This window comes from Neolamprologus multifasciatus, chromosome 12 (assembly GCF_963576455.1).
Source record: "Neolamprologus multifasciatus chromosome 12, fNeoMul1.2, whole genome shotgun sequence".
In the NCBI taxonomy this organism is placed as follows: Eukaryota; Metazoa; Chordata; class Actinopteri; order Cichliformes; family Cichlidae; genus Neolamprologus; species Neolamprologus multifasciatus.
This window is the reverse complement of record NC_140450.1, coordinates 6,947,132-6,963,468: the sequence shown is the minus strand read 5'-3', so window position 1 is coordinate 6,963,468 and position 16,337 is coordinate 6,947,132. Positions and strand designations below refer to the sequence as shown.

The following is a 16,337-nucleotide window of genomic DNA, read 5'->3' as shown; positions in this document are numbered from 1 at the left end:
AGTTGTCGTGCAGAAGGTCATTCGCTACATTAAGTGTGTGCGAGGACAAAATGAACCTGACCTTTTGGAGAAAGCCTTGTATCCCTCATTTGAGAGCAGCTGGATTATAATACTCATCTCACACTGTAACTGTCACACATACGCACGCACACCCCAACACCGTGGAGGCCATCGTCTCTCGCTGATTTAACGTTTGGCTCTCTGCTTTGATATGCCAAGGTTGCTATACAAAGTGACTGTGGTCATCTGAAGTGGTTCCATCGCCTAAACTGCATATCTGAAAGCATCTTTCTGATGCTGCATTGCTACAGACGAGCACGAGCTCCATAAGCTGTCTCTGCTTCTTCTTTCACATACTGCATGTGCAAAATTTGTTTTCTGCAATTTTATCTATTGATCAAAGTCTGATAAAGTTGAATTCACAGTCCTGAGCAAAGCTTTGTTTACCTGTTCGCCTGTATTCTCATTCTTTACATCATAAATGAAATACAGATTATGAAAATGCTCGTACTTAAAAGTCTTTAAAAGAATGTTTGTGAGGTTTACTGTGTTTTCTGACTAATTAAATACAAAAGGGTTGACGAACGCTTAAACGTCGGGGTCTGGACCAAGTTGCTGCCGTGCTGGACATTTGAGGGCAGGATGAGGGGAGGGGTAAAGGAGGGGAAGGGTAGCATGGGCCTATACGCTAATCCCATTCCAGCGGGCCAAGCGGCAGCAGCTTGCATCGCATTCCACAGCTCTGCAAGCTTTTTAGGGTGGGGGGGGAGTGACATTCCTCCATAGCCGGGGCCTTCAAAGATGCCGCACAACATCAAAGGCCACTCATAGCCAAGGTGTTGATGACTGCAATCCTCCGCTCAGTCCACTTTTAGCAGCCTCAACCCCTTAGCCCTCCAACACATGCACACATAGAGCAGCCAGGCTGCGCCAAGCACGCTCACCCTCCTTCCTCCCTAGGCTCAGCGGCCATTCTGCAGCATTATTAATCACTGCTCATTAAGTAGTGACATTGACTTTTGTTTTATGGAGAGAGTTGAAGGAGGACGAGCCGGGCTCGCTGCAGCAGGGGATACCACTAATATTTGGGGTGGTGCTGGTGGTAAACATAACAACAATCCATGAGCACTTAATGCTGGTAATGTGGAACACAATCAAAAACACTTAAGCACTTATTGTTCTTTTTTTTAATGTATTAAAAGCTTTTTTTAATGCAACCTTCCTCAGCATTCTCAGTTGCCTTTTAATAGGGTGTGAACTATTAAAAGGCAACTGATTTTTGTGGTCACATTTGCCACAAAAATCTGAAGGATGTGACTTTTGTCCTTACTCCTGAGTTCCATTTCTCAAAGTGTCTTTTATCCCCTGCAGTGTTCAAAGTGAGCAGTGCTAGCTATTGTTAATGTAGAAATCGAGCCCACTAGTAATAAACAGCAAAAAAAAATGACCAGCAACAATACAAAAACAACACAAGGAAGCGTGGGGCGGTGCTCTGAATTAAAATAATAAAAACCAGCTTAGCCTGTTCAGCTAGATGCTACATTGAGTTGCAAGCAAAAGCAATTGTTGGATTTAGTAGGTAAGCTGACGTTAGCCAGATGAATGGGATCACTTGGAGTGAAGCCCATCTGGTCAAGTGGGAACTTGATGGGGCGAAATTATGTTCTGCATCATTAATTCAGAAACCATTGTTTAGTTTTGAGGATCAAAATGGAGCCGGCTTTCTCCTGGATAGTTTTCCTAACTCAGCTGAATTGCAAGTTTTCTCTTATAGCAAAACACTGTCCTGATTAGATGCGTCATTGCAATTCCATTTTATTTATATAAAACAATTGATAGTAGTTGTCACCGTAAGGTGCTTTATATTATATGGTATGTTGGGTAAGATCCAGCAATATTAGAAAGAAACCTCAACAATAAGATGACCTCCTGTGAGCAAGCTCTTTGGCGACAGTGGGAAAGAAAAAATCCTTTTCGACCGGAAGAAAACTCCAGCAGAACCAGGATGAGGGCGGTGCAGTCATCTGTTCTGTCTTGATTGCAGTCAGTAATAAATAATACAAACGTAAAGCCAAGGTGTCTAGCGGTTGCTAACTAATATTAGCTTTCTTTAATAGCTAGCATAGCTAGCTAGCATAATAGCTATAACTTAAATACTTGGCATGTATTTAGTGCTGTGTTGTCGTGGCCATGATTGCTTTATTGTGGTACTGAGATCTAAGAGGCATCTACACAAGATGACAGCTGATTTGCTAGTGGACATTTCCAGTTTCTGGTTGCCTAGGTAACTATCTGATGTATATAGCTTAATTTCTGAAATGCTGATCGCGGTTCACTTTATTGTTGCGAGTGCCATCAATAGCTGATGTTTTGAGGGCAATGCATATAGTACATAGATCCTGTACGTTAAATTTCAGCTTCTCAAATGTGGCAAAATCAGATGCTTTTCTTTGTTTCACATAATGACTAAGAATTGTGTCACTTTGGGATTTTTCACCTTGATTTGATCGAATAATTATTTTGGCGACGTCATCTCCAACTTTGTGAACTTTGTCGGGACAGTTGTGGAAAAAAGATTATGTTGGAGTTTTGTACTACAGCTGTGCAGTTGCGCGCTGTATAGAATTAATGAGCCCCATTTCCCTTCGCTTGTTACACTGTTAGTCATGCTAATTAATTCACAGTGGCACCTTGATGCCGACAAATAATTTATGCACGTGTTCGCCTACTTTCATAATTGTCCTCATAAGGACAGCAGCATCTTGCACATGGAGACAATATGTTTGCTCGCTGTTGTTCCGTTTCTTTGATCGCCACGATCTCAATTGTTTCCACTCCTCCCCCCCAAAAATGGTGCCATCCAACCCAGTGTTGACCCCTGAACTTTGTCAGCCCGTCCTTTGTTCATGTCACTCTAGGTTTTAAAGACTGAAGAGCTGAAAGTGACACCAGAGAGACTTTTGAGTGTGCGTACACACACAGTCACACACACACGCCATTGATGGTTTCGGGATGCACTCGCCGAGAGTTAATAGAGTCACAAGCTCGGCGTCCTGCTCAGTGTTAAAGCTGTCAACCCCAGTGCCTTGTGCTACATATCAGGACATTTACATGATATTGGGTGTCCTCTACCAGTGTCCCCTGCTCACACTGAAACCATGACACTTGTTTGCTTTGCCCGTTGCTATGAAGATGGTGTAGAGGTGATTTTTCAGGGGAGGTTAAGAGGCGGACTCGGAGTAGAGGGGGGCAAACGGACAGTTGATGACGGCTCCGAGGCTCGCATCGCAAAGCTGGCTCGCTTTCAGCATGGCCTTGACATTACAGCTTTCTTAAGTCTAAGTGATCAAAGTCCAACATGTAATTATTATTGCTGGATCCTTTTTCTGTCAACATTATTTTGTTTATTGCCCTGCCTTTGTTGGCTGGTTTATGCCACCAAAATAAAAGATGGCTAGCTTGGCTAATTGTTCTTTTGGTCCCAGTGGAGAAGACAAAAGGGAGGAAGTCTTCATTATTTCAGAGGAGAAGCAGAAGGATCCCTTTACAGCGATAATGTTACAGGAGGAGGAGTGTCAGCCCCACCTGTATGGCCCTCCCAGATGCTCCACTGTAACTGGATCCCGCTCCCTCTCTCCTCAAGGCTACCAGCCCTCTTTGAAGTTATTTCTAGTGCTGGGAAAGAGGGGCAGAGAGGGATCGAGAGGGGCAAAGAGTGACTGTAAAAGGGGAGGTGTGTGTGTAGCGTTTTGCTGGATGCGTTCGAGTTTGTAAGTCTATTTGTGCATGCTATACATAGAAGGCTGCAATTCAAAACTCTTTCTCCTTTCTTGCGCTCACCCCCCCTCGGTGTGATCTGACATTGAACTTGCGTAGCGGGATCAGAAGACTCGCTGATGTATACTTTTGTTTAGCCACAGTCTGATGTACTGTGGAGCACATTAAGTTCAAAATAAACCATAGCTACCACACACACACTTTGATGGATGCATTGAGTGGGTAGGGGTCATTGTTTTGCCCCAGAACACTTTGACACTTGGACTGTTTGAGCGAGGGATCGAACCACTGACCTTCCAATTAGCAGACAACCCACTCTACTTCTTCAGCTCCAGTCGCCCCAATTAATCAGCTAATTGGATTCTCAAGATCAGGGTTAACTTGCTCTAATTTTTCATGCATAGCCAGATTTGTCCCCATCTGCGACTCACGGTTAAAGTAACCTGTCTGCAGCTGAGGACGCTTAGTGTAAATCCTCCCGGTAAGGTCTCCGAGTGTCTGTTAAAACACGCACGTTTCAACCCGCGCTAGAAGCTTAACCTCATAAAGCCTGAACTGAAGCGACTTGCGTAGAGAGGTAGACTGCTTGCTTCACTCGGGGGGGTTTTGGGTCATCTTTTGGATTAAGGCTCAGTGTCAGACTGATTGGCTTCCTCTGTGTGTCTAACGTGATGTCTGAGCTCCTCAGGGTTCATTCAGTTTCTCTGAGTCAGTGGGGAATGCGTGATAATTAAATAGAGGTGATGTGAAGCAAAAAAGAAAAAGAAGAGGCATCTCACGTAAACGGATGACAGCTTGACCTTTTGACGTTTGGATCTCAGTCAGATGTTACTTCTATGTTTTCCTTGCAGGTGCCTACTATAGGTCATGCGAATGAAAACTGTGCCTCGCAAATGTCGTTAGTGTTCTCAGCTTGTTTGTTTTTTGTGTTTCTGTAAATGCTAACTTTTTAAGAGTGAGCTAGCTTTCACGAGTATTTGCGTTTCCCATTTATTCGAGCCGCATTGGCTCACAGGAACTGCAGCTCATATACTTCCACTTTTAATACGTTTACTGGAAGTCTGACCTGCATTTACTGGGACAGAGAGTTCATTTGCGGCCTTATGATTAAGAGCTGGTGCGCTTGTGTGTACACACACTTGCAGAAGACATCTGGGGGGGTTAAAACACCAGCGTGCTTCTAATTGGTTGAAGTCTCCTTCCACGTCTGGCTTGCAGGGGCGTTTGGGGGTGAAGTTGACTGCATCCTGACCACACCACAGTTTGAAGTGGCTGGTGGTGGAGCTGGTGCTATGTTGACATTGTGGCGGTTTGTGTGATTTGGCCCGGCTTGTTAGCTGGATGTTACACAATTGAGCGTCCATGTTATGTGCTGGTTTGCGTGAAGACTTTTGAAGTTGTTGCTGAAAAATTTAGACTTGCTAATTTGGTTTACTTGGTAAAATCTTCGGTGGTTATGACTGTTGTTTTCCTGGAAAGACCTGAAAGATTTGAACGGGTCGTTTTTAGAAAAATCTGTGAGCTATAAATTCAAATTAGTTTAATTTAGTTGCAGAATCAGCCACCTTCGTGCAGTAAGAGCTATAAATTCTATTATGAATACATGAGATTATTACTTTAATTGCTATATTCATGTCATTCCTTCATATTATGCAGTGTTGTCTTTGAAGGTAACAGTTTCTAATTGAAATACTCAATAAAAGGCTGTTGACTGTTATTGAGTAAAACCTTATGATATGATTCATGTTGTGTTTTTCACTGCTAGATACTGCGAATGTGTGCAGATGTACTGAGGCTCAAGGTTGTTTAACTGTGTGTGGAGCTTTGTGTGCGCTCTGCCTGTCTGGCTCTGGACATGCTGTTGCATTCCAGTCTGACTTAGCCATTTTCATGACTGTGTTTTGAGACTCTCAAAGACACCACAGTTCCCAGGGGAGAGTCTGCGAGCCGTGATTAGACATACCCACCTTGCCATCCCATCCCCACAACCCTCAACACAAGAAACCGGTGTGTTATTCCAGGAAGTTGACAGCGTTTTGGTAGTGACGGCCGTGAGGAGGATGAAGGGACCCGGCTGAGTCAAAGGCTCGGGGGCTGTGCGGGAGATGCTTTTCCACTGGGGTGGATAAGTCACCCCTCGGTCACCCTGATATGTTTCACGCTACAAACAAACCCCTACGCCTGTTCTCAAACAGTGAGATACGTAAACACATGCACGGCACCGGGGAAGCAGGTGGGTGCGAGGACTGGCTTCCTGCCCAGGTTTTTCTTCCTCTGGATTTTGTGTGCTTGTGAAATTGGTGCCAGCTCCTCTTCCAAAACTTTATAGGAGGGATCGGTAAACGAGAGATCTGCGTGGTTAATCATTTAGCCAGCTTCAAGAACTTCAAATGCAAACTGTCGCGCACTTCCACTTTGTTGTAACCGAGGCTTATTGTCTGCGGCCTGTAGCTCATTAAAGGAAGTGTTGGAATTCAGATCGAGTAAAATATTGGTGTCAAGAACAGACAGTACATGCAAGTCTATAAACGTGTATAGATCGGTTTAGCTCAGGGATCATCCCCTCCTACTTGCTTTTGATGTTTTTGGCTCCTGCCGTGTTGTAGTATGGATGGCTTGTTGTAATGCGCCATTTTCAAGCAAGTGCATCGCTTTAAATAAACATGCAATTCAGCAGCTTCTTTTGGAGTTTTAGATTCTGGTACCCTGTGAGCATCAGCTCCCCTCCAGTTCACAAGGCTTTCCTTGCTGGTGGTGCTAAAAGCACGATTGGAGACTAATCTTTTTGAAGTTTGTGCTTTGTCGCGAATTTTTCCGTGTCAAAAATAGATCGGAAAGAGTTACAAACAGGACTTTTTTATTTTTTTTTAAGTTGAGTTAAAGTGCTGATTATGACTTTTTATGTTGAGCATTCCTATTTTTCATCGTGTTAGGATACCAGAGGGAATGGGATTTGTAAAAAGCACCTTAATACACAGCAGAGGGGGAAAAAATGTAACTACCACTTTCACAGAAGCACAATATAGTGTGGCGAGGGCAAGGTAGGGCGACTGTCTTGGACGTGTAAGAGGGAAAAGGGGTAATGGGGGGCTGTAACCGGGGCCACCAATAATTTAGAAGGAGAGAGGGGAAAAGGGGTGTGGCAAAGGGGAGGGGAGGGAAGCGGGATGGGGGAAGCAGCAGAAGTGGTTGTTGTACGATCAAAGGCTGAGCGAATTGTGTCACAGACAGAGTGGGAAGAATAGCATTGAGTGGTGTGACTTGCATTTTGATTTCCTTTGAGAGCTCGGGGGGGTGCGAGTGGTGATGGTGGGAGTTTTAAGGAGCACGGCTCTGTTTTGATCCCGTTACCAACAGTTATCAGGTCACTTGTTTGACCATTGAGGATCTCTGAGTGAAAGATGATTGTGTGATGTTCTTATGAGTCATAATGTGCGAAAGTGTTTGAAAATATTTAGATTAAAGTATGAAATGTATTCATCCAGTGTTGCTATAACAACCGGAGTGAAGTGGTGCACTGCTCCAACAAAGTTTGCGTCAATTTCCATTTTATACCAGCTGCTGAATATTAACCACGTCTGCAGGTGGTTCTCCAGACAGAGGTGTAAGATTGGTCGGTGGGGGGGTGTGACTAGCTTGAGTGACAAGCCGAGTTCAAATCCCCGCCAGGACTTTATTGCGAGTGTGGCTTGTGTAACAAGATATTCATGTGAAAGGCTGCCTCCCCAAGGGGCAGGACAGATGGGGTAGAACAAGAGACGCCCCCTTGTGGTACTTAGGGAGTGCCTTATGCCTTTCCTCCAATCCTGGGGTACGAAGCAGCGGAGCAAAGTGGAGCACTTCGGTGCTTCCACCAGGCTGAGCTGGTTTGATTTCTGGGGCCTTGCAGGGAAAGCTAGCAGTTGGAACACAAGAGAGAACAGTCTCTGTCTTCTTGTGTGTTCGTGGAACTGCGCGTGTGCGTGAACGCACGTTCGCATATGTGCTCGTTAATCTTTTGTCTGCTCCGCCAGTAGCTGTGACCCACTTCGCGAGATCACCTCTCATCTCTCATCCAAGTCCGAGCTCCTTTTCCTTTTGCTCCCCATCCCCACATCCGTCAACGCATATACGTCAACATCTGAGAAAAGGAGAAAAAAAAAAAAGTCTCTGTGGTGGAGATAATGGTGCAATGGCCAGCCTCTAAAATAACAACATGGTGCACAACAACAACACTGTCCCATTTGGAGTCCAAGTGCCCCCGCACAATGGCCTAGTGTTTAGGGACCAGGGGCGCAGGCGGGGCTCCCCACCACCATCCAAGCTGTTAGACAAGCCGGAGAGAGAGGTCATAATCACAGTGCAAGCAGGGCTACGCTTCCCGGTCCTCATGTAGATCCACCACGACACTACCTCTGCGTCTTTCCCATCTGCGCGCTTGCACCTTATCTAACATAGCATCTAAAATGTTACCTTAGTTGACTGCAGTGTGCGGTATGCACAGAGCAGATGAGATGGTATGATTTGTACAGTGATGACATGTGGAGGGGGGGGCAGGTCGGGAGATGCTGGTTGAATGGAAAACTTACCAAGTTACGCATTTTAATCTTTGTCTTTCCCTTCAATTTTGCCGTCCTCCAAAAAGCCGAGAGGGAAAATATGCTTTAAAATTATCATACCAAATGTGTATGTAATGTATACCTGCTCCGCCTGCCTGCTCCTGTCAGCCTAAGGCGAACGGTCAACCCGAGCAAGCTTTGCTCTGCAACGAGAGAAAGGGCAGCTTTGAAAATCCGTTTTATGTGAAGTCAGAAAGACAAGGTGACTGCATCCTGTGGATGTGTAAAAAGGCGTTTTGAGTCAGGAAAGCCTCGCTTGGTGATGACTTTTTATGTGTTTGCGCGCTGTTGCAAGAATGATCCACTTGTTTCAAAGGGTTGTGATTGAATGTTGGAGCTTAAGCTTTCATGTTTGAGCACACGTACTTTTGTCTGTGTGTGGGAGGTCTGAGGAGGAGGAGGAGGAGGATTCAAGGATGAGGATTTTTTTTTCCTGTAAAGGTGTAATTCAGGCTATAAGAGAGAAAAGGTGGAAGTGTATGTAGTATGAAAGGAGACTTTTATACTTACTTTCTGTCAAACATGTTAACAATGGTAGATGCTTATGTAAAAAATGGCCAAAGTTTCAAATGAGTTCAGCGGATGTACAAGTAATGATTAGAAGCCTAAATCAGGCTTCAGATTGCTCTAAAGTCCCAAAAAATGATATCATGATATGCTAATATTCATGGTGTAAACATGTCGCCCCGTTAGCCAGTGGATTATGCTCACATGGGTCATGTAGAATGAGGTTAATAAAGTTGTGAAGTTGAAGTTTTGTAGTTTTGTAATTTGTCATATCGTAAAATTTATCGTTATCGTGAGAATACTCTGAAGTTTCATGATATTCTGTTATATCCCTAAAGTTAATCATCAAAAGTTACTTTAGTACAATCTAGGAATGCAAATAAGGAGTTTTTCTAAATGTAATTCTAACCTTGATACCTCAAAAAGCAAATGATTCCTGCTGTCTGCTTTCGTGCTATTAAAGCCGATGCCTCTTATTCAGATTTCCTCCCTAAAGGCAGAAAGAGAAGATGCTACCTTGTGGAGCTCTAGCACGATGCACGTTGTCCACATTCCTTTCCTGTGACTCGAACTTAGTCCACTTGATTTGCATTTGACCCCATTACTATTAGCTAAGTCCTCCCCCAAAACCCCTTCAGGTCAGGGGCTTGACCTCTCAGGGTTGTGGAACTGAAGTGACTGGGCACTTTCTGAATTTCTCTTCAATTGGCCTGCTGCGCAACCAACCTGCTCCCTCTGCGATGAAGTGGGGTTCAAAGGTCAGGGTTCACCAGTGGAAGAAGGGTATCTTGGGTCATCAGCAGTAGCCCCCGGCCCAGAGTAGCCTAAGGCTCGGCGCAACAGCGCTCACAGATCGGGGTGCCGTGGTCACGGGGTTAATACGAAAGCGGCCTGCGGGTCATTTGGCCCAGTTCTAATGCTAATACGCGAGCTTGTCTTTGCTGTGTTGCCAAGGTGGGGAATTGATCCAGGATTTTGGTGACTCCACTTGGTTACAGTTTTTAATCCGATTTTTTTTTTCTTTTTTTTTTCTTTTTCCTGATAATTACAGCCTGACAGTCATGGCTGAGCTCTGGCCATTCCCTTTTTTGGTTTCTTGATGTTTTGTGCTGGAGAGCTTTTATATTTTTGTGGGTATGTGAAGAAAAAAAGGACACTTAATAACACATAAAATGTAATAGACATGTAATAACCTGTAATTACATCCTTTGTTTTTGTTTTTTTTATTGTTATCTTTTAATTTTCCTCATGACGTACACATCTTTTGGGAGTGCATTCTAGCACATCCGCAAGATTGGTGATTAGATTAGCTTTTAGCCGTCTCCTGATGTCAAACTGTAGAACAGAATTTGTTGTTTTGTTTTGTTCTTATTCTTTGAAAATCTTCCACTGTGATGAAGAAGGTTGGAAAAATGCAATCAGTGATTTATGTAAACAATGTGTATGTGCTTGCTCTGCAAAGCAAAAAACTGGTGCACATTAGTGACCTCGTGTATGCGTTGACACCTGAAGTTACCTGATAGACAATGTTTGATGCTGCTCGAAGAAAATGTCAACATTCACTTTCTAATTTAAGAAGAGAAGATCCAATGTAACCAGTCACTGTGCATGTATGCACAAGCACAATAGAAATGGCAGCAGCATTAATCATTTCCAGCAGTAACAATGGTAGTAGACTTAATGCACCTTTCCCTAAGTAGAAATTCAGTAAAAATGTGTCTGATCAGCAGATCCATGAAAGCACATAAATCCTGATTTTGCTTATGTTGCTGCTGTTCTTTAAAAGGTCCTCTGTATGTTTAGATTCTGGATAAGTCAAGCACACAGAGAATCGCTCAGATGCCTAATGCTTTTAAATTTCATCATAGGTTAAAAGAACATTATATCCCTATTTATCCCTATTTATCCCTATAAATATGAGGAATGCATCCAAGAGATGTTTGTGCAGCTTTAAGCTTGTAATTTACCTCTTTGTGAGTCAAATTCAGAACGTGGGGATGCCAAGACCCTGAAACTTGACACATCATGTATGTCGGATGCACATTTTATTTTTTAATCTTGAAGGTTGCACATTCTCACTTTTCTAATGTGATACTAGCGCCATAGTATAGAAACAAATATTTATTTCTCCATCTTATTGTCTTTCCAGATGCATCCTTTGGGACTATGTAATAATAATGATGAAGAGGACCTATACGAGTATGGCTGGGTTGGCGTGGTGAAGCTGGAGCAGCCGGAGTTGGACCCCAGTTGCCTCACGGTGCTTGGAAAGGTAAAGAACTGCTTTTTTATGTTTTCAAGTTTCCGTTGTGCCACCGTATTAGTTTCTGAATTTGCCTTTTGTTTCCCGTTAATGGACGTCCAATGACTATCCTTTCAGAAAGTTAATATATTACAGCACCTTGCTCTTTACTGTGCTACTGCAGGTTTGTTGAACCATGCGATAAAATGAAAATCAGCATTTAACAATGCAGGTGAGTCACTTTGACACCGTAATTCACTGTAAATTAGAAGCTAGGAATACTCTTTGATATTCAGAGCCCCAAAAAACACCTTGGATTTTGCCATCTTGGGGCACAAATATCTAATAATTTGATTACTATTTGCCTAAAATTACAATAGATAGTCACCTGTCAACATGCGAGTAAAGAAAAGTTATTTCCTTGCATTTGATGAAAATCCCTTTAAGGGTTTAGCTTTGATATAGTGCAGTCACTGAGAGAATTCATGGAAGGATGGTTTAGTTTTATTTTGCTTCTTACTTCCCATTGTGGTCAGAACAAGAGTGTAGTGATCCCTCCCCAATCCCTATCCTCCCGCCCTCCCTTCCTCCAGTGCCCAGGCACCTCCAGTGGTATTTTATCGTGCTTTAATTAAGTGTTCCTCTTAATGGAATGTACCAACGTTCCCCAGAGGATGAAGTAAGGGAGCGTTGTCCATAGTCTCATTTATCCTGTACATTCCTGGTGACAGAAAGAGAGCAGCCATTCATAATATCAGAAGCCCGCGTGCCATATAAACATCCTAATGGTGCACTTTGTTTGATGATGGTTTCTAGCTGACGTACACTGAGACCTGAAAACTAATGTTATGCTCAGAACTCATTAACTGGATTTCATCAGCTAAATAGTCCTTATCGTGGCGACGTGCCCACGCTTGAGTTTCAGCAGCACAAGGGGAAGAAATGGCACGTGAATAATACATTTAAACAGATGGTAAAACAGACGTGTTTTCAGTCTGTCGGATTTTTAATGGTAGGTAGGAGGCTGTAGTACTAGAAGTACAAGCAAAAACCTGACAAGGTCACAAACATCAGTCATTTCCCCTCCTGGTTTTTGATTCTGACAGTTTTCTATAAACGCAAAGCTGAATGTGTGTTTGTCTTTTCTGTAAGCTTACGAATCACGTCCGTATCATTAGATCAGCAATTTAATGCAAGCAGGTGCATTTTAAGAAGGAAGAGAGCGATTCGGAACAAGGTTGATAGTTTTTGCTCAGTCGTTCCCGTCAGATTATTCCTTTATACCACGTTTAAAAGAAAAAATAAAAACACAGCAGAGACGGGATGAATGGAGGATACAGTATGCACCAGTGTCAGATTCAGATGCACAATGTTGTGGTTACGCGGGATGTGTCTTAGCCAACTGAGCCACGGGGACACCCCAAGTTAGAGAAACCCACACCTTCCTCTTAGTGGACCAGGTCAGAGCGGAGTCCTAATGAGCTCGCCATTTTTATACATTCTAGATCTGATCTTTTGCTGAGGGACGCTGTAGCGGTGATGGCAAGAACTTTGGCCTGTGACCTTTTGGCCTCTAGCCAGCCTCCCCAACTTCTAGGTCACTCTTGTTTCCTCTGTGTGTACTCAGCCAGGACTATAATTAGAGGAGGGAAAGCCCATTGTTGCATCTTGACAAACCCTCGCCTGGGGCCTGAACACAGCTGGGTGCTTTGCGTTGGCACAAACGCTTTTGCCAGGCCAGACAGTCCAGTGTTTACCCCCTACCAGTCTGCTCCCTCTGCCCAACCAGCCAGCCAGACCACCAGGCCGCTATGCGCCCAGCCCCATTCCGGATACGATGCCCACTCCTGCACCCTCACCCCGCCTGGCCTGGCCTTGTGCTCGGCAGCCCCCACCCTCCTCCCGCCCTACCAGACTGTCCCCTGACTGAACCCAAGTGTGCTTTACTGCCACTTTGCCACCAACAGTGTCAGTGTCTTGTCTGGTCAATTTAGATTCCATTCAATTACAGAAACCTAGCGTCTAAATATAAACTGTCTGGGAACACTGGGCCCCCAGCTGTGCTTCGGAGCTGATCAACACTCACTGATGGGCATTCCCTCTGTTTAGGGGCTTGCATCGTCGGGTCCTTATGATCATTCCGACAGTTTTAAAAGCAACATTTGATCAAGAAAACATTTCTGAGACCTGATGAATCCAACAGTAGGGACAGACTGAAGTTCTAGTGCTATGCTAAATGTTTAGCGCTGTAAAGTCTCGTTCTTGGTTGTCTTTAGCTGGAGCTACACAGGACGTTGCTCCTCTGTGCTTTTGTGATTTGTACTCGGTTATTCAGCGAAGTGGCACAGGGATGTCGGGTTGAGCTCATTATTGTAGAGAGCTGCTCTGACAAATAAAATAATCGCACTAGAGGAAGACACAGGAAAAGGGGTCGGTCATTCCAGCCTCTGAAGTCCATGTGCAAACTTCACTAAAGTGCTGGTGTGTCATATATATGTACACAGTTTTTTCCTGCACTTCCTGTCTGGTTCCTGTGAGAGCTCCAGGACTATAAAACCTCTGACCTCAGTGTGCCACAGAACTAGAGCCCCTCCCCAATGACAGCAGGAGAGCTGAGAGCGAATCGGCTCTCACTGTAGCGTTTGATGTGTTCTTTATCAGATTTGGCTAAAAAGTGCATTTGTCTCGTTTCTAGTGTCCTATGTCCGAAGGCCTGCCCCGTTGCTTTCACAGCGCCGTCTCTGTAACTCCAGCTTATCAACCCTTAACTTTCTCTGGGGTGTTTGTAAATGTTGTAAATCATGCTTGCAGCTCTGCACACATGTATCCTCTTTCATGTTGAACTATTTATTGCAGCCGGTTACATATTCTTGGTTGTCATTTCCTCCTCGCTGCTCGACTTTCTCCGAATCGACCTCCCTCCCGTCTTCGTCTGCGCTGTCTGTTCACACGCATTCACTGCAATCTTTGGCAGCTCCTCTGGAACATGAAATCATGCCACTGGCCTTTATTGGGGGGCGCAGACCCGTCGGTGTCTTTGTTGCAGTGCCAGCAAGAGATCTCTTCTTCCAGTGCCGCAGTGCGAGTCCAGTGCCCACTGGACTCGCACTCGGGGCGTTAGCATGTCGGCTTTCCTCGTTTCATCCCGCCCGAGTGCTCGTGACATAAGTCTCCATCCCTGGAAGCCAGGAGAGGGAAGGCAGAAGAGTGTATGGGCAGAAAATGAAGGTAAAGAGTTCGGAGACTTGGTGTCTCAAAGAGATGACCTGGGTAAATGTGTCTGTTTGGTAAGTGGGTGGTTGGGGTTTGCATTTCGCGTGGTATATATATATATTTTTTTTTTATATATGCACATAAGTAGCAAGATGGAACCTGTCCTCCCACACGGCCCCGCTGCTTGTGAAAAGCAAGACTTTTGGCTGGCATAGCATGTAAATCTCCCTGGTATGTGCTTGTTGTGTGTGGCCTGGTGCTGGCCTTAACCAGCTTGTCTCTGAACCATGATCAGTTCCACCTTAAACGCCAGCCAAAAACAACAGTTCATCGCAGCGGAGCGCGACCGGCCATGAGATCGGCCGCTACAAAGCACTTAAAAATAACTAGAGCAACAAGAAAAGTTTCGAGACCTCTACTGACATATCCTCCCCGAAATAAAGCCAGCTACTTTCAAGTTTTCGCCAGAGGCATACCACCATAAAAAGTGTATCCTGTGTGGGAAGTTCTGTTATTGACACACACACACAAGCTTCATCTTAAAACAGCAGTTTCTCTGGAACAATGCGAGCGGGCAGAGGAGTGTGTCCTTTTCTACTGTGGTCCTGAAGTTGGCACTGTGGGACAGCAGGCCAGAGCAAACAGCTGCTGAGTCTTAGTGCTAAGTGGCTCTTGGACTCTAACTGTGTCTGGCATCTCAGCCAGAGCTGCAGAGAGGGTGTAGTGTGTGTGTGTGACGGCAAGGAATGATCGGGATATGGAAAGTGCACGAGGGCTACAAGCATCTGAGGAAAAGGGGAGAGATGGGCATTAAAAAGAAAGACGTGGCTACAGACAGATGAGTGCGATATTGCTGGCGACTGGCTCATAGCCTGTGGCCACATTAGCCATCCTAGACGCTATAGTTTTACACACTTTACTGTTAGAGGTCATCCCGAGGCCACGGCAATGCCAGTAGGGTGTCATGCCGCAGGCCGTGTGGTAAAGAAGCTTACATGCTGGATTGAACTGGCTCTATGTGGCCTTGTTTTCAGACTTTTTCATACGGATACTGTCTGATCAGTGGGTGTATTTGCGAATGCGTGCACGCTGTGGCTCATCCGCTGTTTATCAGTATGGACACGGAGACCTAATGGGCCGGCAGATCGGCTTGTGTTTTGATGAAGATGGCTGAATGACTCACATTCTCTAACGATTCTCTTCTCTCGCCATTTTTTATTTTTTTTTGCCTTCTTCATTTCAGTCCTTCTGTCACAGAAAAGACCTTCGTGAACAGAAAGAAGGAAAATTGCTGCAGTTCTACGATCCGCGTTCTCCCGAGTGTTTTGTTAAATTGCAATTGATCTGCAACTTGCACAGGGACCGTTCGATAACGACGAAGCTTGTCTCTTTGTTCAAAGTTTTTAAAAGAACTCTTTTCTCAGAAGATCCATAACGATGCATGATATCGATGAGACAATTTTCCCCTGCGATTGTGCTAAAACTTACTTACTTATTCCCGTTCAGTTGAATACCGCAAACCGAAAGCCAGTCTTTTTGTTTAAATCAAAGCCGTTAACTCTTTGCGACCCCAGTATGAAAAAGAATTGAAGGCTAATATTCACAAACTTCTTCAACTTGTTGAGTTTTCACCTAACTTTAGGGATTTGCTTTTTTTGTCACCGAAACAAGTTTTTGTCGAATTCGACGGCCTGCAATTTGAAACAGTTTCCACACATTTGAATGCCGATGTAATTCTATCTGAGACTTCAAATGATTGAAATAATAGCCAGGTGATCACTCAGGACTTAGTGTTCTGTGCAGCCCTATTAGCTCTTAGAAACAAATCACGAAGTCGCGAAAGAAAGGTTCTAGATCTGAAAGGAAATACTCGATGAACTTCTCGTTACCCCGATGGGGTGAAATGCACACACTAACTCTTTAGCTTTCTCTCCACCTGGCCCTCGCCCTAAGCACTCTGCACAAACACTTTCAAACGCGGCAGCGCGGAGGGAGGGATA

General features: G+C 44.5%; 1 protein-coding gene across 3 annotated transcripts in view; it reads left to right on the top strand.

Annotated features, from left to right (window-relative positions):
- The window catches only part of znrf3 (zinc and ring finger 3), a 65,931-nt gene that overhangs the window by 24,201 nt on the left and 25,393 nt on the right, over positions 1-16,337 (top strand). For all 3 annotated transcript variants that reach the window (XM_085179728.1, XM_085179727.1, XM_085179729.1), the window contains exon 2: positions 11,032-11,154. In XM_085179728.1, coding sequence (XP_085035854.1) covers positions 11,032-11,154 — 123 coding nt within the window. The remainder of the gene's footprint in view (positions 1-11,031; positions 11,155-16,337) is intronic.